General features: G+C 45.1%; 1 protein-coding gene across 1 annotated transcript in view; it reads left to right on the forward strand.

Moving 5' to 3' along the window:
* Window positions 1-21,298, forward strand: part of tnikb (TRAF2 and NCK interacting kinase b) — a 58,752-nt gene that overhangs the window by 16,056 nt on the left and 21,398 nt on the right. The window contains 19 exon segments of the mRNA XM_086150747.1: window positions 1,239-1,295; window positions 1,505-1,630; window positions 3,573-3,683; window positions 3,813-3,903; window positions 4,701-4,831; window positions 7,040-7,094; window positions 7,712-7,762; window positions 7,765-7,789; window positions 8,620-8,795; window positions 9,895-9,961; window positions 10,041-10,239; window positions 10,337-10,453; window positions 11,042-11,128; window positions 12,916-13,116; window positions 14,232-14,513; window positions 16,621-16,785; window positions 18,188-18,427; window positions 20,620-20,726; window positions 20,945-21,060. Coding sequence (XP_086006873.1) covers window positions 1,239-1,295; window positions 1,505-1,630; window positions 3,573-3,683; window positions 3,813-3,903; window positions 4,701-4,831; window positions 7,040-7,094; window positions 7,712-7,762; window positions 7,765-7,789; window positions 8,620-8,795; window positions 9,895-9,961; window positions 10,041-10,239; window positions 10,337-10,453; window positions 11,042-11,128; window positions 12,916-13,116; window positions 14,232-14,513; window positions 16,621-16,785; window positions 18,188-18,427; window positions 20,620-20,726; window positions 20,945-21,060 — 2,404 coding nt within the window.

A 21,298-nucleotide genomic window follows, 5' to 3' on the forward strand; every position in this document is an offset into this window, starting at 1 on the left:
TTTTTGATTTAACTGAAACCACAATAGAATAAAGCAAATTGAAATACTTTAATTTTATTTTTACATAATTTGCTAATTTGCTACATGTTCTCTATGGCAAAAGCGACTTCCTCGCTTCTATTTTGGATGGGAAAGTGCTCGGCCCTCATTCTGAAAACACAAACACGACCCGGGTCACGCCGAGGAACGTCATTCTGTGTTATCGTCATTTACAAACATATTTTTACATCCGGAGGACAGAAAATTCTGCCCGCTCCCGTCCAATCAGGAAGAGCAATGAGTGTTTTTTAACAAAACTACGAATTGTCATCGTGCATCAACCTCTTTCTTGTTAAAACGAAATCTGGCCTCAGCAGCAGTAGCTCTCTCTCTCTCTCTCTCTGTCTCTTTCTCATCCAGCTGGATCATTTGTAGCAAGACAACGTTTCCTTAAATAGAAATAGAAATGTCGGCGGAAAAGCTGATGGGACCGTGCGACGCGGCTGGATCAGCAGCCGACGCCATTTCTATTTTTCGCGATTTTCCACGGGTGCTACCGTCGACGACACTTTGTGATAAACACAGAAAGTCTAACGCCGAAGGGGTTCACGACATCCGCTTGCGACACGTCCTACCGAAACCCAGCCTCGAACTCAGAGATACTGACATAATCCTGCGTGTTTTCTCAGACAAATAATGTGCAGCCGTCGTAGAAACTCTTCTCTAAGAACTCTTTGTGCGCACGCCGCTTTGAAGGCGGTCTCGGGCCGCGTGTCCCGCGTTTGAACCCGGGAAACAGTAAACCCCTTTACTCGAATGATGCAACCCGTCCTCGCCGCATTCCCCTCTCTTCATTTTTCAAACAAATGAAATCAAACGCCAGGCGCCGAGTACAGCAACACCCACCCGCCCACCCCTCTCCCAAAAGTCTGCGACTGGCTGAATATTCAGGAACGTCTTTTCCGTAGAATTCTGTTATTATTTGGTTTACAGACATTTACATTTATTGTTATGGTATAGGCTGACGTTGACAGGTGTGTGTGTGTGTGTGTGTGTGTAATTAAACATGGTGGTCGCAGGTTTGAGGGTGAAGCACATGAACACTTTCCTAGGGTTGATTTTGACAGAACATGATTAACAACACCTTCAATGGCGATGATGATAAAGATGAAGATCGAATCAGAAAAGATAATTATAATTGTTTACCCAACTGTTATTTAAGATCCTAATCATCTCAATCCTTCCTTGCTGCGTTTCAGGGTCGCCATGTTAAAACCGGGCAGCTTGCTGCTATCAAGGTCATGGACGTCACAGGAGTAAGTAACGCACACACACACACACACACACACACACACACACACACACACACACATACACACACACACACACACACACAGACACTGTGTGTGTTGCCACTAGCACACGTTGTTTACTGTTAGTGCTGTGCTTTTGCGTGTGTGTGTGTTTGTGTGTGTGTGTGTGTTTGTGTGTGTGTGTGTGTGTGTGTGTGTGTGTGCGTCCTCAGGATGAGGAAGAGGAGATTAAAGCTGAGATCAACATGCTGAAGAAGTACAGCCACCACAGGAATATCGCAACCTACTATGGAGCCTTCATCAAGAAAAACCCTCCTGGGATGGACGACCAGCTCTGGGTATGAACACGTGCTCTATATGTTAAATATAAATGCATTATATTTAGATAAAAACATCCCCCTTCCTGCTCCAGAACCTCCTGACAGATGGGAATAATCAATCATGTTGCTTAATATCCGCACGGGGCATTTATTTATTTGATATAAAAAAATAAAAGCTGTCAGATCTGAAATAAAAAGATAACTATTTGAACTGTGGGAAGGATTATCAGTAGTTTAAAGTTACAATTATACCTAAGCAGTTTTACTTTACACCCCAACCTCAGCTTATAACCGCCCCTAATCATGAAGGAATTGGCCTGTGTGCAGTATTTGCGATCAAATTTTTGAACAAAGCTACGAATAAGCGTGATAATCTGCATTCTTAACAGATTTTATCATTATCCTCTTTTATTTTTTCAGTAAGTTAGCCCTCAGTATGGTTCCCAAAAAAGTTATGTGCTCGTGTTCGTGGTGTGAAGAAGAAGTTAAGAATTACATTTTGATCTGAAATGGAAATAATAGCTAAACGTTAGCATGGTGTTTGTGTTACTGATCTCGCTAAGCACTATGACATGGCTACGTCCACCGTCTGTACAATACTGAGATACTAAGATGCACCAAAGATGGCTGATGGGGCTAAAAAGGTGACTATATTAACAAAGCAATGGTCTCAAGTTTTAGAATAGAGGTGGGCAAAAGTTTTGGCTCATTGTCTTTTAAAATTTGACAGACGGGCCGGGTCAGCACAAGATACAATACCTATAAAAATAAGAACGCATTTGTTAACTGTACATATCAGACTTGTCTGACATTTGCTTTGAAAATAAAATCAGCTTGGTTTTGAAGGCTCGGACGTTCGCTTGCATTTCATGCACAAACCGTTTTTTCCCTTATAAGCTTCACGTCCAACTCATTCATGTGTGTCAGTATGTCCAGAGTAAAGGCTAAATCACAAAGCCAATCTGTGTCATTCAGCTCAGGAATAGTCAAGTGTTCTCAAGTAGCTCCAAAAATGAAATAATCTCCTGTTTGAGCTCCCACATTCATTGATCCAATCATTCACATCAAGTATGAATTCTGTACCAATCTTTGGCCGGCCGGATTAAAAAGACCAACGGGCCGGATGTGGCCCGCGGGCCGTAGTTTGCCCACCCCTGTTTTAGAAGAAGTAGAAAAGTGATGGTTAGTTTGGGTTGATAACAGACAGCTTGTAGGAAATAGTATTAGTGAGTCTCATATGCGAGAAGGTTTTACTTTTGCTGATTTAGTGAAGGAAACGGCAAGTACAAGTGCTGGCAAGAAAACAAAGAACATCAGAAAATCAGTAATAATCAAGGCTATCCTTAATTCCTTCCTGTTCTTTTGTTTTTTTGCCACAAATAAGCCCCTGAAAAAGTTTCAAAAGAGTACAATATGTTTTTGGGGCTGGAAAACAGATCAGTGGGATTTAGGTGGTTTTAAAAATATGGAATCGCAGTCAAAGACCAAGAAAATGATCATTAAGCCAAGGTTCGGCTGTATTCGCTTCCTCATTCCTCAGTCACCTCTGGCTCATTATTTATGTTTTTAGCTCATTTTATTTTCATGTCATGCCTCAGTAAATTAATGAATAAAGGTGTAGCCAAGTGAGAACTTCACATTTTGGACCGGCTGAGTCGTTAAGCTGAAATCGAGCAGAGTGTAAGAAAACGTAGCGTCCGCCTTTGCCAAGACAAGCCTCACTGTCACGATTTTGGTTTTCCCGAAAACTAGTACAGATACTTGAATTGACTTGTTTGGTTTCTTGCAAAACACAGCCGGAAACTTACAATTAGCTAATATTTGCTGATGGATCGGCTTTTACAAACACGCTTTTCGGGAGCTAAACGAAAGATGTGAGACAAGCTGATCGGTCCATCGGGAGCTAATTTGTAAAGGAGACCGGATTTGTGATTGCTATGCTAATGGTCGTGTCGCGCAGCTGGTGATGGAGTTCTGCGGGGCCGGATCAGTCACGGATCTCATCAAGAACACCAAAGGGAACTCTTTGAAGGAAGAATGGATCGCCTACGTCTGCAGGGAGATCCTGAGGGTGAGTAGCACTTTTTCCTGAAGAGAAAAAGAACTCTAACAGGCCCTAATATTGCGCCCTGTGGGACGCCTTCAACTTAAAATCTTGGAATTTTGTACTTGTTTCATTCTTATTTGAACCTGTCTCCAGGGTCTCACCCACCTCCACCAGCACAAGGTCATCCATCGGGACATCAAGGGCCAGAACGTGCTGCTGACGGAGAACGCCGAGGTCAAACTTGGTGAGAGAATCAAAGCTCAGAACAGATCGCAGACTCGCGGAGAAACCGAGAAGTCCAAAAACACTTTCATCTCCATCTCCTAACTACTGCAGAACTTATCTGTTTGCCGCATACATACCTCAGAACATGTCACCACCCCCCCACCCCAATCTCTGATGGTATTCATGTGGAACGAGGAAGAGGAGGTCATTCCCTCGAGCGCGTTGTGGAAACGGCCTCCCCGGACTCCACGGGTTACGACTCACCATAATTATACTCCTATCCATGGCTGTTTTTTCTCACTGGCGTTGATTTATGTTTCGGATTTATCCGTCAACCCGGTCCTTCGGTTCCACCGCGACGTTTTTACTGCCACCACGCTCGGGTGTGCGAGAGCACATTTTGCGGCATTTGAAATTTCATTCCCTTCCCCCCTCCAGAATTCAGCCGCATCTCTGCACTCCTCTCCGACTCTGCAGGCCTTCGCGGTGTCTCTCCGGCGTCAGAGGGGGGCTGATGAGCACGCCAAGCTACAGCGTCTTCCTTTTACCGTGTAGATTTTTCATAGACTTTTTCATAAACTCTATTATCAAGGTCAATTTTTTCGCCGCCTGTTCTCAACACCTGTATCACCGAAAGTAAATTCAGCCCATTTGATGTGTTGCGTTACAGTAAACACGATAATACCCCGGGACTGTTGACACAGTAGCAAGACAGCATCTCAAACCCCGCACACTCAAGTATGCTAACTTCTGTGTGTGTATGTGTGTGTGTGTGTGTGTGTGTGTGTGTGTGTGTGTGTGTGTGTGTGCATATAGTGGACTTTGGCGTGAGCGCCCAGCTGGATCGGACAGTGGGACGGAGGAACACGTTTATCGGAACGCCCTACTGGATGGCCCCGGAGGTCATAGCCTGCGACGAGAACCCAGACGCCACCTATGATTTCAAGGTAGGCCCTTCCAGGAAGCCGCCGCCGTCGTTTTCAGGCGGTCTCGTGACGTAAACATCGTTATAAACGTCGTAAACACCAAACCGAAGAACTCTTTTGACCGTTATCTTGAACAACACCTCCATTAATGTAATGACTTAATACCACGAGGTGGCGGTTCCTCTACCCTCCCTGATGACGCCGCTGGACATAGAAACCGTCTGTGTCCTCCAGCATGGCGTGCATAGTACTTCTATTATGGGATGTTGAGGTTTTTTAACTGCGGTGCTCCGAGCGGCAATCAGGTGGTAGTCTGGTGGCTACTCTGAAAGGGGCACAGCATAATGGAAAGTCTTTGCACACCCGGGGTTTGATAACTTAAATAATCGATGCAGAAATGTTTGTGTGAGTGTGTATGGCGGGGTGGGGGGGGGCAACATGGTGAATTTATCGCAACCTTCTTATTGAAGGAGATGCAATTACAGGAAGTGAGTCAGGATTTTGCAATGAAAATGGAGTCACAAGCCTGAAAGGAAAAGCAGCCCTCCTTCCGTTAGCTTCCCTCTTCTCCACAGCTTCATATTCATAGACATTTGTTCATGAGTTTAGTAGTTTATTAACTACTCCTGCACATTGGATCCTATCCCAGCTGTCATGGTGCGAGGGACGGGGTTGGTGTCATACAACCTGAGAGTCGACATCGTACGAGCTTGACATCGTATAAGGTCTTTCTGTGCGGTCCATAGTGATCGGGATGTCCTTCGCTGTTGCCGTTCGTCCACACCGCAAAGAAATACCGTCTCTGCCGCCGATACTGCCTCGCCGATTGTTTGTCTTCTGGGTTTCCTTTTTCCGCTTTTGCTAAATGAGCTGGAACTCATCTATTGGTTGTTGATCGTGTTATGTCACCGCTAAGAAACAAGCACGTTTGATATTTTCATAATTCAACAACTAGGGAAAGACTGATCTACGACCGCTATAAGACTGGATTCCCAGTCATTACATAACATAAGGAAAAGCATCACTTCTATCTATCATAGTCCCTTGCCATATCGCTGTTCACCTTTTGGCGTGATTTTATATGTGGTATAAATGTATTTTTTTAGATTTATTATTTCAATGACTTTTATGCCGAAATAATAATTTTCTCAGGTGGCAACCAACCAGAGCATGGTGTTCTGTATCCTGGGCTCCGATTAGCTCAGCGAGTGCTACTCGTAGTGTTACTCTGCAGTGTTGTGTTTGTGTGAATTATATAGGAAGTGTTCGTAGGAGTACGGGAAAGGTTTTAAAGCTTTGAGATATAAATAAATCGTAAAATAAAAATATGGTCGCTACTACATGTATTTTCGCGGGTGGTTCTAGAACGTCACCCCTGCGATAAACAAGGGACTACTAGTGATGTACCTAGATGTAACTTCCTTGTGGCTGATCTTGCTAGGGGGAACATCTTTGTGTTTTATCTTGCCACCCAGACAGTTGTCTAGTCACCTGTTAATTTACCAATTTAATGGGTCACCTGAGTTGCCAAAGTTGCCCCCCCCACCTGATAATTTGGTCAATAGCCACCACTGTTCAAAAGTAATGTAGCGACATACAATCATTCATTTTAGGGTCTCCAATGAACCTACTGCATGTTTTTGGACTCTGAGAGGAAACCAGAATATTCCTAATCAGACCAGGGACGCGTCCAGAAGAGCTAATCTCTGCAACCGCTGCACGTCTGTCATACTGATCATCCTCTTTGTTTAAAAATGGTTAGAAAAAATCGGAAAGTAGCACTTCTGAAGTAACCTCACAAGGCCCTGAGCATGAAACCGCGAACGGTAGCGCGCGGCAAAAACGGCAGGGGGGAAGTGGCGGAGGAAGAGTCGTGAGTGGCGTGAAGGATGCGCGGTAATGGGGGCAGGACGAAAACCCCCCGCGGCGAACCGGAGGAGGATGAGCACTACCCCGTTAAGATGCCATTAACTCGGACTCCTCGGGGGCTTTACGTGTCGAGAATGGCTAATTTCGCCCGGCGAAATTGCCGGCATCTTAAAAAGACGCCGGTTTCCTGCACCCGGGGCCGACCGGAGAAATGTCTGGAGCAGCAGCAGGGACAGATGGATCCCGCTCGCGTTGTATTTTTATCACTTAACAAGTACGTCGACCGGCCGGCCGTCTCCCAAAAAACATGATGTGTTAAGGATGTGAAAGTTTTCTCTCCATCCCTCCCTCTCTCCTCAGAGTGATCTGTGGTCGCTGGGCATCACAGCCATCGAGATGGCGGAGGGAGCGCCACGTAAGTGTGAAACATCCGACTGATTTAACCACTTTCCCCGGACGGGCAGCACAGCTCAGCTACACTCCACTAACTCCATGTTTGTTTTTCTTCTGCTCTTCCTCCTTTCCTTTCCTTTCCTTTCCTTTCCTTTCCTTTCCTTTCCTTTCCTTTCCTTTCCTTTCCTTTCCTTTCCTTTCCTTTCTTTCCTTTCCTTTCCTTTCCTTTCCTTTCCTTTCCTTTCTTAACTTTTCCTCTCCTATCCTTGCCATTCTTTTCTTCCATTTCTTCTTTTCCATCTTCATCTCTCCACTTTCCTTTCCTTTCCTTTCCTTTCCTTTCCTTTCCTTTCCTTTCCTTTCCTTTCCTTTCCTTTCCTTTCCTTTCCTTTCCTTCCCTTCCCTTCCCTTCCCTTCCCTTCCCTTCCCTTCTCTTCTCTTCTCTTCTCTTCTCTTCTCTTCTCTTCTCTTCTCTTCTCTTCTCTTCTCTTCTCTTCTCTTCTCTTCTCTTCTCTTCTCTTCTCTTCTCTTCTCTTCTCTTCTCTTCCCTTCCCTTCCCTTCTCTTCTCTTCTCTTCTCTTCTCTTCTCTTCTCTTCTCTTCTCTTCTCTTCTCTTCTCTTCTTCTTTCCCCCCCACAGCTCTGTGTGACATGCATCCTATGAGAGCGCTCTTCCTCATCCCAAGAAATCCTGCCCCAGGCTCAAGTCCAAGAAGTGGTGAGTCATGCTGCATTATCTGGATGCGGCTCCACAGGTCCCACATCACACTGACATCTGGTCACCAAGGTCAGTCTAACCCGCATGGAAACCCTGACCAGGAGGCGCCAAAACTTCAACCTTAACTCAGACTCAAATACCCTAAACCCCACCTTAACCAGGACCTCAGGAAGCAGGGCCAATAATGATGGCCGTCTGACAAAATTGACCCCAAAAATGCATTTATTTCATAATTTTTCCCAAGAGATGACTCATATGTGACCAGACACACAAATAAAACCACACATTGTTTTTCGATTCCTTCTCATAATCTCAGATCACCCCCCCCCCCTTATAATCACAACCCTGGAATCACAACATCCTCTCGATGTGTAATTTACTGCAGTGTTGTACTTCGCTGTTTCGGTTTTCTGTACTTATATTTGTAAATTAGTGTTTATAGAAAAAAACAACTGGCGTCAGTTTTTCATGGTTTCGATATTAAAGTGACTGCCACTACCGCCATCATGCCTTTTACCACTAATACAAGTATTACTATCACTGACTCACACAGTATTACCTCTCTTTCTTCGGCGCCATGGCAACCAAGAGAGACTTTTAGGTTGATTTAAAACCACAAACAAGTATAACAGTTGATCGGTAATCGAACGAGCACTCAATTTTTTGCAAATTGTCATCCGCGAAGGACAAAAAAAAAAGCGTTTCTACATGAAGGGGAACAAACTCTAGGGTTCTAAGGTTTCAGTTTACAAAAAAAAAAAACAAGAAGGTCCTACTGTCATACACCTAAATTCCCCCACGGTACGAACTGTAACTGTTTTCACGTGCAGGTCGAAGAAGTTCCAGTCCTTCATCGAGAGCTGCCTGGTGAAGAGTCACAGCCAGCGGCCGAGCACGGAGCAGCTTCTCAAGCACCCCTTCATCAGGGAGCTCCCCAACGAGCGGCAGGTCCGCATCCAACTGAAGGACCATATCGACCGCACCAAGAAGAGGAGGGGCGAGAGGGGTGAGGCCGCCGCCGCCGCCGCCGCCGCCGTGCCGACTCACTTTACCCGCATGCCCAAAATCGCTGCGTTTTGCTGCAAACACTCCCATACAGCTGTAAACTTTCCCATGCAGCTGCTAACATGCAAAATTCGAATTAGAAATACATTATTGATCCCGGAGGACATTGGGTAATAACATAGACAAATACTAGCATACAGCTGTGAGTACTCAGAGACGGCTACATGCAGCTGCAAACATCCACGGCTGTCAACGCTTGCACTCAGCTGCATATCCTTGCAGACGGCTGCATGCAGCTGTGAGCATACGCAGACGGCTGCGCACAGCTGCAAACACACACACGGCTGCACACTCTCATAAACAGCTGCAAACACTCCCAATGCATATGCAATGTAAACACTGGCTTACGGCTGCATACATGAGCTGCGTACAGCTGCACACACTTTCACAGACAGACGCAAACATTCAAAGACGGCTGAGTACAACAAAAAAAAAAGTCACAGACAGCTTAATGGAGCTGCACGCAGCTGCTAATACTAGCATGCAGCTGCTAATACACACATCTGTAACAGGTGTAATAACTTGTGTAAGCTAAATGCAGCTGCTAATACACATGGCTTCAACTGCTGTAAACACCATATATGGCTGCAGACAGCTGCATATAGCTGCAAACAATCGCAGACAGCCTAATGGAGCTGCGCACAGCTGCTAATACTAGCGTACAGCTGCTAATAGACACAGTTGCAACAGCTGTAATAACACACATAAGCTGCATGCAGATACATCCAGCTGCAACTGCTGCAAACACTCAAATGCAGATGCGGGGATTCTTATGTAGCTGTTAATGCTCACAGGTGGCTGCATTCAAGTTGACACACACACACACACACGCAGCTGCATGCAGCTGCAGACACTTGTTTACAGCTGCATGCGGCTGCAAACCGCCGCACATGGCTGCAAATACAACGCACAAATGCGAAAAAAACAACAAACACTTGCTGACAAACCAGAACGGAGTCCTCCTCCAGATACTACAAATTCAGGCTGAGCTCCATGCTGCTCAGACACCCAGGAAGCTGCAAAACTTTGTTTTTGTCCAGATGAGACGGAGTACGAGTACAGCGGGAGCGAGGAAGAGGATGAGGAAAGGGACATCGGCGAGCCCAGGTAGGAACGCGGCTGCCGACGCTGCAGCTCGAAAAACTTGCAGATGACCTCTTTGCCCCAAACTCTGATCTTTGTCCAGTTCCGTCATCAACATCCCCGGCGAGTCCACGTTGAGGCGGGACTTCCTGCGTCTCCAGCTGGCCAATAAGGAGCGTTCAGAGCTGATCCGGCGCCAGCAGCTCGAGCAGCAGCAGAACGAGGAGCACAAGCGCCAACTATTGGCGGAGAGGCAGAAACGTATCGAGGAGCAGAAGGAGCAGAGGAGGCGCCTGGAGGAGGTGCTTTCATTAAAATGTAGAAATATGGCGCCTCGTGAAGGAATTACTCACGGGACAGGTGAATGACACGTGCGCTGTTTGTTTTTGAAATTCACAGCAACAGCGTCGGGAGCGAGAGCTGAGGAAGCAGCAGGAGCGGGAACAGAGGAGGAGGTACGAGGAGATGGAGCAGATTCGGCGTGAGGAAGAGAGGAGGCACGCAGAGAGGGAGCAGGTAGGATCACACCTAGACAACAGGCGTGGACGGAGTTTCCTAGTTTCTTAAAACTCACATCTTCGACCCTCAGCCACTTTATAAGCGTTCGTCTTGTGGCACCAGTCGGCAGAGAAAAGTAGCCTTTTTTGGAAAAATCTTTTCTTTTCGGATTGTCTCAAGAAATCCCCGGATTTTTTTGGAACCCTCACAAAAAAAGTTATTTCATTTTTTTTTATGGTCGCAATTATACAATTATAAAGAATAGATGCATGTGGCTTTAGGGAGGTATATGCTGGAGGGGGCGGGATTCCAGCAGCTTTACTAAAAGGGAACCATTTCTATCGTTTCATTCTACTTTTCCAATTTATATTTTCTACCTCTCTACCTGAGCTCTGGCTTTATTTCTCCGGTAATAAGCATGTAATAACTTCACTAATCTCACCCTGCAGCCCACTCCTTTCCTGTTTCTGAGTGAATCCCTACTTTGTTCTTCTTCCTCTCTCTCTCTCCCTCTCTTTTTCTCTCTTCAACGTCCGTCTTTCTCTCCTTCCCCTCTGGTGGCGTTGCCCCGGCCGCCCGGTGTGTGATCGGCCGCCGATTGGTTAGGAGTACATCCGTAGGCAGCTGGAGGAGGAGCAGAGGCAGCTGGAGATCCTGCAGCAGCAGCTCTTGCAGGAGCAGGCGTTACTGCTGGTAACAACACACATGAGAGCAACCGACGAAAAAAAAAAAAAAAAAGATTTTCACACGGACTCACCGGCAAGTTGGTGGCTAGTAATCACATCTGACTCGGGGAGCTCAATGGACCCCCTACTGGCCACGGATGGTGGTGTTTTACAGCTAGTGGAAAGCTCTCCACAGGAAACGTTCAAGGACTCCCTAAATTATTCACGGAGACTGCAAAACACAAAACAGCTCTTGCAATGTGAGCCCTCCAACTTCGATGCTTCATTTGAGGGATGCGCGTGATTCAACGCGGTCACGTACGCTCACGAGGCAAAAAAAGTTTGAACCTCGCATTGCAAGGATCTCTGGAGGGTTTGTGTCATGTGGAAATGTATCTTCAGCCAGCGGGTTTTAATAAAATTTACCCCTGATACGAACGCCATTGTGCAGAATTACCAGAGAAGGCGAGTTTGTCGTACACCGCAGCATTTGGCAGGAAACCAGACGACCGTCCCATCTGTTGGTTTCTCCAGAGATGAACATCGTAGGTCCCGCTAACAGCCGGCGCTTCTGCTGCGTTGTTGATGCACCGAGCGTGCTCGGCGCACGATAAATGCATATTCATATGAATACGGCTTGTTTGCTGGTAATGATTTCACTTATCTCCTAATAAATCGCTGTTAACAGCTCAATTTGTCATCTCGGACACAAGCAACGCTGCTTTTGGTCATTTTCTGCTTTCGTTGGTGTTTGTAAAATTACAACGGCGATAAATGTCAGACAGTTTGTTTACTGCACCTTTTTTGCGAATTAGTGAAGACAGTTCCATGAATGCCCACCTACAGTTCCGTCTCCGGCCACTAGGCGGATGAGTTTGCCACCTGAATGCAAACTCCGCCTTTAAAAGATGTATCCTAAAAGACACCTGCTAAACAACACATATTACAGCAAAGAAAGTAAAAAAAAAAAAAAAAAAAGAATCAAACGACAGCGACAGTTTGAGGCGAGGGCGGGAAACGCGACGCACCATCAGTGTGCAGCCCAGAGGTTGGTTACCATGGCGATGGTGCGGAGAACCAGGCGACTCGAGGAGCGCGGTCAATACTGAACCGGGGAAGGAGTCCGAGATCAGCTCGCTGTGAAACACGCAGGAACACGAAATCGAAGACGGCGGCGGACGGCTGTCACTCAGGCGGCAGGCGGAACCTGCCAACGCCGTCTAATGAAGTACATTCACTCAAGTACTGCACTCGAGTACAAATCAGTACTACAACAGGGCATCACGTAATATAAGTCAACCTTTGAGTACAAATGATACGATACTGATGATAGAGTTATCAATGTGAAAAAGCCCGACTTGGACGGCAAAAATTAGCACGTGAGACATAAGAGGCTGCGTTAAATAGCTCAAATCCTTTTGAGAAATGATTTATTCATCATATTCCGTTTATGTGATTTGGGTATTTATTTAATCATTTAAAAAAAAAAAGGAAATGGGAAAACTGGAAATAGTAGGTGATCTACTGTTCTATGTTGCATTATATTATAAATGTATATATATAGATATATATATATATAGATGTATATATAAATATCATAAATTTGCACGCACACACACACACACACACACACACACACACACACACATACACACACACATACTCATACATAAGGTGACAATTGTGAAATATGAAAATATTCGGAAGTACATTTAGATCTTCATCAACGATTACTCGAATGGTTGAATTTTGATGGCCGTGATGACTTTTTTTTATTTAATCATTTAAAACATTCAATTTCTCCGTCCTCCGCAGGAGTACAAGAGGAAGCAGATCGAGGAGCAGCGGCAGGCGGAGCGGCTACAGAGGCAGCTGCAGCAGGAGCGGGCGTACCTGGTGTCCTTGCAGCAGCAGCAGCAGCAGGATGCGCCGCGGCCGCCGCAGGACAAGAAACAACTGTACCACTACAAGGACCAGGCGCCCGGCAACAACGACAAGCCCGCCTGGGCTAAAGAGGTAGCCTGCGGGACAAACACACAAGCAGATATCGACAATATTTCAACACTTTATCTTAAATACCAAGATTTTGGCTCATTTTACTAACACAGGATGCAAAGGGGGTAGTATACTGGCATATAGTACCACTATAGTACCATTACCACTACTATAGTATAGTAGTATATTATATAGCAGTATATTATATGGATTGGTAGATTTATTTTTGTTTTTGGGACGCAAAAAAAAACGGGAAAAAATACTCTATTTACGTCAGAAGTTACTTTTGTATCTATACTTTTCGGAATCAGTCTGAAAAGATGTAAACGCATGTGGGAGTAATCAGAGCGAGAAGTAATCTGCAAGCCGCTGCGTCTCAGGGTGCATTCAGGCTCGTAGGAATTTAGAGGATGGGGTTTATGAGCCGTAAAAAAACACAGTCGCTTCGAAATAGTCCCTGAAGTTTACGAGAGGGTACGGTAATATGAGAGGTTTCTTTTTTTTGTACGTGTGTGTGTCATTTTTTTGGTTTATTTTAATCACAGGGGAAGTGAAACACCTTTGAAAGCAGCTGCGCTAACAGCTAACTGTGTGTGTGTGTTTATGTATGTGTGTGTGTGTGTGTGTGCAAACAGTCTGGTTGATGTTCGGCAAACAAAGACAGGGGAGCAAGAATCCACCTGGACACAAAGAGCCACACACACCTGAGCTGGTCCTCATCAGACTCCCCCCACTCAGGAGTGTGTGTGTGTACGCGCGTTTGTGTGTACGTATGTGCGTGTGTGTGGGCTGTTCAACATTTCCGCGCATTCTTTCCACCGTCCAGGTGTCTCCTGACGAAGACCCCGTCCGTAATCACTTCCGAAATAACACAATTTCCCATTTTGCCAGCTCATCCAGGTGACACGTGGCACTCATGTAATAACTGTGCAATAAACACCAGCTGATGTATTACACAATAATAGCAGCTTAATGAGCGGCGTACAGTGTGGAATTCATTTATTCATTTATAACACGTAGCGGGTTATTATTAGAAGCTAATTAGTTGCTAAAAACAGCATTGCGCCCTGAAGGTTATCCAGGCTATTGGTTTGGCATCCAAGCCATCTTGTGAAAAACCCCGCCTTGCTCCCCAGGTGATGCGGCGAGCGCAGAGCAACTCCCCCCGAGTCCCCCCCAAGAAATACCACTCCTTTAGGCAGCCGCGGGAGACCCACCTGGAGAACCTGCTCCTGCTCCCGGGTTACAAACCCCAGCGACGCCGCCCGCCCTCCTACCCCGCGCACGTCAGCCCGTCCAGGGATTACCTCCACGTGCCGCGGATCCGGGTCACCTGCATGCCCGATTCGCAGGGCGGCCCCCAGCCGGTGACGCGGAACCGGAGCCCCGATTCCCGGGGCCGAAGCCCCGGCCGACGGGTCAGTCAGAACGCCGGCGGCGGACTCGCTGAGGACGACCTTTCACCTCTTTAACCCTGGAACCCTGCAACCTCTTCACCTAACTCCTCTTCTTCCTCTAACTCCTCTTTTCTCTCCCGTCCTCGAAGGTTGCTGAATGGCCTCGCCGTGCAAACCGGTTTCCTTCTTCCGCCTAACCCCAAATTAAAATTTCAAATTAAAACCGGAAACCTCACAAATACGAAAGTCATCTAAAATACTTTCTTGTGTCGGTTAACGGTTATGATTTATATATTCATTCATTTATTTTTTTTCCAGAAGTAACCATAAAAAACCCGATCATCTTCATTCTTCTACACGGTGATCCGTTTGTGAGATCATTAATTTGTGGCTGAGGCACATAAAGATAAAAAAAAAAAAATGAATTGCCACTGGAAAAAAAAAAAAAATAGTTATCTAATCTGAATGATTTCTTGTATGTAATAATTAGCAGAGTTTTACTCCAAGTCCAATGGAATATTTGGGTGTTTAATCGTTTGTTTTCTCTAGAAGGTTTTTTGATGTCGGTACCCGATCTGGAGCGGGATCAACATCATGTGCTAACAGCCTCAAAAATAAGAAATTCTCACGCTAACGCTCTTTCCTCTCGCAGGCTGCCTCTGCACGGATCCATACTAACAAACATTTCTCTGCACTTATAAATAGATTCGTCTGTATTCTGGGGGCTTTTTCTGGAGGGGGGCATTTCTCTCGCTATGACAACACGTTTGACTTTCTTTTCCTCCTTGGTAACTCACAGCATCAGCATTACTGGCATGAGTGTGGGATATGGGATTAAGCACAAACCGACACACACACACACACACACACACACACACACACACACACACACACACACACGCACGCACGTGTTTGACTTCAACTATGACCATCCCACGCACAAACTTCCTCACTACACACATTTAGGGCAGAGCTCCAGATCCGCCCCCTAGTGGCAGCTGCAGGTATGGCAGCCAGAGCTATATTCAGTCTAGGGCCTCTCCGGTCATGGAAATTGACACACACACACACACACACACACACACACACATACATACACATGTGCACATACATACATACACACAAGCCTGGGTCTACCCTGATCAATACCTCTGAGTCTTCCTGGAAGCTCTAGAGGAAGGAGTGTTCGCGCCGACACGATGTTCCGAATGTTCCAGAAACGTCTGGAGAGAAATGTTATCTTCGGTTGTCATGGCGCTGTCGTCACGGACGAGCAGGCGTTTGCAGCAGCGCGGCTCCTTTCTTTCACGGATTCTGCTGCATTTTATTTAAGAAAAAAACAAAATGAAACAAAATCACCAGGGTCAGCGAATGCAACACCTGAAACCGGCGTGACCCGGGACGCAGCTGCGTTCCCGCGGATTCTGTTGGGACTTTTGGGTCGACGCTGTGGAATCCCCAAGGAGGGCGAGACGGTAGACCTTTGTCACTGTACGTGGATGCAGGGAACACGGCATAATGCCTTAAATATTTATCAAACAACAAAAATGTACTCGCACAATCATCTTGTAGTATAATCAGTTGTGTTATTCTAATAGTTATAATTTATACTTTATTAATCCTTAAATGTTGGGTTCCGAAGACGACCGCTCTACCTCCTGAGCCGAGCAAAATAAGGAATGCTTAAGAAATTTGCATCGGCATTATAAGTTGTTATTATATCTTTATAAAACAATGTTTTATACGTGAGCAAAACAACCGAAAAGTGCAAAAAGAGGAAAAAAATGACATGTTTTTAAGTTCAACTCCCTCATTGCCGAGCATATATCGTAATCCCTTCCTCACACTTTCATACTTTTCTTTCCAGGAGATTATAATCTCATAATTAAAAAGTGCAACAGCCCGCGACCTCACTGAGTAAGAGGAAAAACTCGTTCAGCGTCTGTAAAATTAGCAGAGCGTTGCTGCGAAATCGACATCTCGTAGCCAGGACGATGAACCCATGACATAGGGGACTATTTTGTGGGAGCAAAATTGAGATCAGCACGTAAACCGACAGATTATATCATCCGGTGGACAACTGGCCGCAGGCTGTGTGACTTTGGCCTGATGTGTGTGTGTGTGTCAGGTGGAGGATCGTTTCGTGATGAACAGACAGACGTCTCCGGCGCTGCAGCACAAGGTCTCCAACCGGATCTCGGACCCCTCGCTGCCGCCCCGTTCCGAGTCCTTCAGCAGCGGGGGCATCCAGCAGGCCCGCACTCCGCCCATGCACCGCTCCGTGGAGCCTCAGGTGCGTGACCCCCTCCCCCCCCCCCCCCCCACCTTTTTAAACAGGAGCGTGTTAGCACGTTAGCACGTTAGCGGACAGATGATGCATTGATGCGGGGAGGGGTTTCGGGAATAGTGCGCATGAGGACACGGTAAACTCAGGGTTTCTGCGGGTTATTAAAAAAATGTCATCAATTAAATAATTAAACATATTTTGCAAAAATGGAGGCCTTAAATAAAATAAGTTAAGTTGATGTTCTTTATTTATTTTTGATGAGGCTATAGAAACATTTCATGATTTTGATCGGAATAGTGCGATGATCGGTGATGATTGACAGGACAGCTTTCCCGTTTGTGGCCGCTGTTCCGGCGCTGCATGAAGTTACAACACCGAACGTGGCGAAAGAGTGGAGGAGAGTAGAATTTGTGTCATTTTCAAGAAAAGTGGATGGATAAGGGACTGTTCTGAGGCATTATGTAGCGTGTGCAAAAAAAAAAAAAACTTTGTACAATGGGCACATGGGTCAGAAGTTGGCAAAATGCAAGTAGCAGTTAACTGGTGAATTTTTTTACACATTAAAAGGATGACATTTATATTCGAACATTTGGACGTGGGGGTGATTTCCACAGGGAAGTGGGGACCTGCGACCCAACTGAACAAACTGTTGAATGGGTCTCGAAATACGCGCTTACAATCCCAACACAATGTGAAATCCGTGCACTTCTTTAGTTCCATTGTCACTCAGAAGGTAATTTATACAGATCTGTTACTGTGCAAAATCTATTCCGGATGCAAATGATTGACGTTATTATAAATAAATGTATCTGCAGTTAGACATGGGAATTAAATTTGTTTTAAAAAAGCATTAAATTAGATTAGCTGATTCCTGCAGAAACCCTGTAACTCAAGACTTTATCGATCCCAGATCAATCGTCGCTGATACTCCTCTCCAGATGTCGGCAGAGGTTAAATCCCATAATAATTCGTAACCCCTTCCAGGAGGTGTGTGTGTCAAAGTGATCCATCATGGCTCAGGTCTCATTTATCGAGTCTTGCGTTCGATAGGGTACCCCCTCCACACACACACACACACACACACACACACAGCCGTCAATCAAACGCTGTCGCACGCCCGTCAATAAAACTCGGACGACAGAAGTTTATCAAGTTTGTCGCGAGCCGGAACCGAGGGAGAGAACACACTCCCGATTACTGAGCCCACAGTGTGTGTGAGCCCACACCCTCCTCCACCTCCATCTCCTCCCGAGGCATGTTTCCTTCCCGCCCTCCGTCACCCTCTCCTCCCGTCACACCCATGTTTTATTCCTAACTAACCCCGTCACTTCGCGTGAACGTAAATCCTCCTTTTCCTCACCCTGCCTGCTTCCTGCTTGTGTGTGTGTGTGTGTGTGTGTGTGTCCAGATGGCCCACCTGGTACAGGTGAAGAGTCACGGCCTGTCAGGCTCCCAGTCTCTGTATGACCCCCACGGCGTGTCGTCCTCCACGGCGTCGCCCTCCCCCTCCCGGCCTCCCATGCCCAGGCAGAACTCCGACCCCACCTCCGACACCCCTCCTCCCCCGCCCCTCTCCCGTCTGGCGCCCCCCCTTGACAAGCTGGACCGCAGCTCCTGGCTGCGTCAGGACGACGACATGCCCCCGAAGGTCTCTGCATGCCCCGAACCTCTTGTGTGTATGCGTGTCCGGCTTTCTCGGACTGCCGTGCTGTGTCTCCGTGTGTGGTTTTTTTTTCCGGTTGTGGAATTTTATGCAGAATTTTAGATGTGGAAAAAAATGGCGATATTTATTTGGTGAAATTAATTTTACTTGGAAAAGAAGCAATGTTTCATTTTAAATAGGAATAGTAAAAAAAAAAAAAAAAAATCAGTGAAAATTCTATATTGTTTCAAAAGTAGTCAAAAAATATTTTTTTTAATTTAAACTTTGTCATCTGAGTTTGCAACTTTGTTTGCACCAGAGAATTCATGATGTTTATTAGCAAAAAAAAAAAAAAAGCGTCAATATTCATTCTGTGAAATAATTAAGTTAGAATTTACCTGGTGTGTGTGTGTGCGTGTGTGTATGCGTCTTTGCGTGACTAGCTTTCTTGGAACGCCATGGCGCCTCTGTGTGTTTTCCGTGCCAATTCTGTGAAAGTTATGGTTTTGTATGCAGAATTTTAGATTTGGGAAATTTATTTTCAGTTCAAACCTTTTCGTCCAGGAATAAATACATAGAAGCGACAATATTAATAATTATATGATAAAAACTAAAATGTTCATATGGTGAAATAATAAACTTGGATTTCACTTGGACATGAAGCGATATTTTACTTTAAATTGAAATAGTAGACATATTCCGTGAAAGTTCCATAACTGTATCAAAGATTTAAGATTTTTGGAAAAAATAGGCAAAAATTTATTTTTTAATTTGAACTTTTTCAACTACTTTTGTGACTTTGTTTGCATTGGGGAATTCGTAGTGTTTATCAAAAAAATCAGAAAAAACGTTAATATTCATGCGGAGCTATAATTAATTCGGAATTTACTTTGAAAAGAAGCAATATATTACTTTTAACAGGATGAGTAAACAAATTTTGTGAAAGTTCCATATTGTATCGAAAATTTTAGACTTGGAAAAAAGCTATAAATTAATTTTCAATTAAAAACTTTTTCATCTAGTTTCACGAATAGGTGCACAGTGGAATTGTTAATGACTATCTGTAAAAAGAGAAAAAAAGGAAAAGAATCAGAGAAAATGGCAATATTCATTTGGTGCAAGAAGAAAATAGGCGATAACTTACTTGAAATAGATATAAAAGACAAATGGTCTGTGTGTTCATGTGCTTCTGTGTGTGTGTGTGTGTGTGTGTGTGTGTGTGTGTGTGTGTTTGTGTCCTCGGACTTTGGCAGTGGTTTCTGGTGTGTTTTTGTAGATTCAGTGAAAGTTTTATTAATGAAAATGTAAAACAAATGTATTTTCATTTTGAATTTTATCGCTTAGTTCCCATACCTCTGTTAGCAGTTGGTAATTCATGACAACTATTAATTTTTAAAAAAGAAAAAAAATGAGAGAAAACAATTATATACATTTATGATTTATTCGGTCAAGTGATGAACTTGGAAAAGAAGCAATATTTTACTTTTAAAGAAATTGAAGAGAAATGTTCTGCGTGTTGTACATTTGTGTGTGTGTGTGTGTGTGTGTGTTTGTATGTGCATGTTTGTGTGTGTGTTCGCGGGAACTACGGCTCTTTCCCTTGTTTCCTTCCAGCCTCTGTCTCCGTAGCCTCCAGACTAACAGCTGTGGGATCAAGCGCATGTTTTTTTGTCACATGGATGCACCTTAAATCAAGTGCTGCAAATTCACATCTGTTTGCATCCATTTTGCTTTTAAAAAAAAATTTAAAAATTATACGCAACGGCGCCGCTCGGATAATTTACAGCCGGATTATTTTTTTTTACAAAACAGCCAGCCAAGTGCGCACATACACACACACACATACACACATTTATGCACGTGGACATCTTGCTCCCTCGTTGGAAAAGTAAATGTCATATTTTTCCGAACTAAGTTTGAACTCTTTCGCTTTTAAAAGGGAAAAAAAATGTTGGATATCAGGGAATTTGAAATTCTTTCCGAATTGAGCGCCTCAAAAAAAAAAAAAAAAACCTCTAGGGTTGTTTTGCTATTTTTTTCCACCAGAATTCCTATCGTCGTCTTTATTTTTCCCGTCTGTTTAGACACGGCTTAAAGCCACTGCTTTTTTTTTTTTCGGCGCGACGACGCTGGCGTGGCTCGTGAGCGTGACTGCTCCTTGAACGCATCATGACCCTCGGATACGTTTGATTTCCCAGGTTCCTCAGAGGACGACCTCCATCTCCCCCGCCTTGGTAAGGAAGAACTCCCCCGGCAACGGTCCGGGCCTGGGACCCCGGGCTGGGGCGCACCTGATCAGGGCCAGGTACACACACACACACACACACACACACACACACACACACACACACACATCAAACATCCTGTCAATTATTTGTTTATACTATTTCCAAATGGAAGCAGAGACAAGTTTGCAGTAATCACACACGTGCCCACACGTTGGTGTGACTTTCGGAGCGGAATTTCAACGTGACCTCCCCCAACCCCCATCAATGAGGCTCCTCTGTGCTTGTGTCACCGTAGCAACCCCGACCTGCGGAGGACCGACGTATCCATGGAGACACCCCTCAAGAGGACGAGCAGCGGCAGCTCCTCCAGCTCCAGCACCCCCAGCTCCCAGGGAGGCTCCAACGAGCGAGGTGCACAATCCCTGATGTGCACACACACACACACACACACTCACACATACACACACACACACACACACAAATATAGAGTATTGCCCAAAATGTACCAATTTGTTCTTGTCTTCAAACAATAATTTCTACTTTGTATTCCAAACACTTACTCATAGTTAGTTTATAAATATGTTATGAATGTGTTACTATGATTACTTTCAATCCCTAAACTAACTTTCCGCTGATGTCGTCAAGTACT

Source organism: Fistularia commersonii, chromosome 8, assembly GCF_037954325.1.
Source record: "Fistularia commersonii isolate RoL2024-O1a breed Wild chromosome 8, RoL_Fcom_v1.0, whole genome shotgun sequence".
Taxonomy (NCBI): Eukaryota; Metazoa; Chordata; class Actinopteri; order Syngnathiformes; family Fistulariidae; genus Fistularia; species Fistularia commersonii.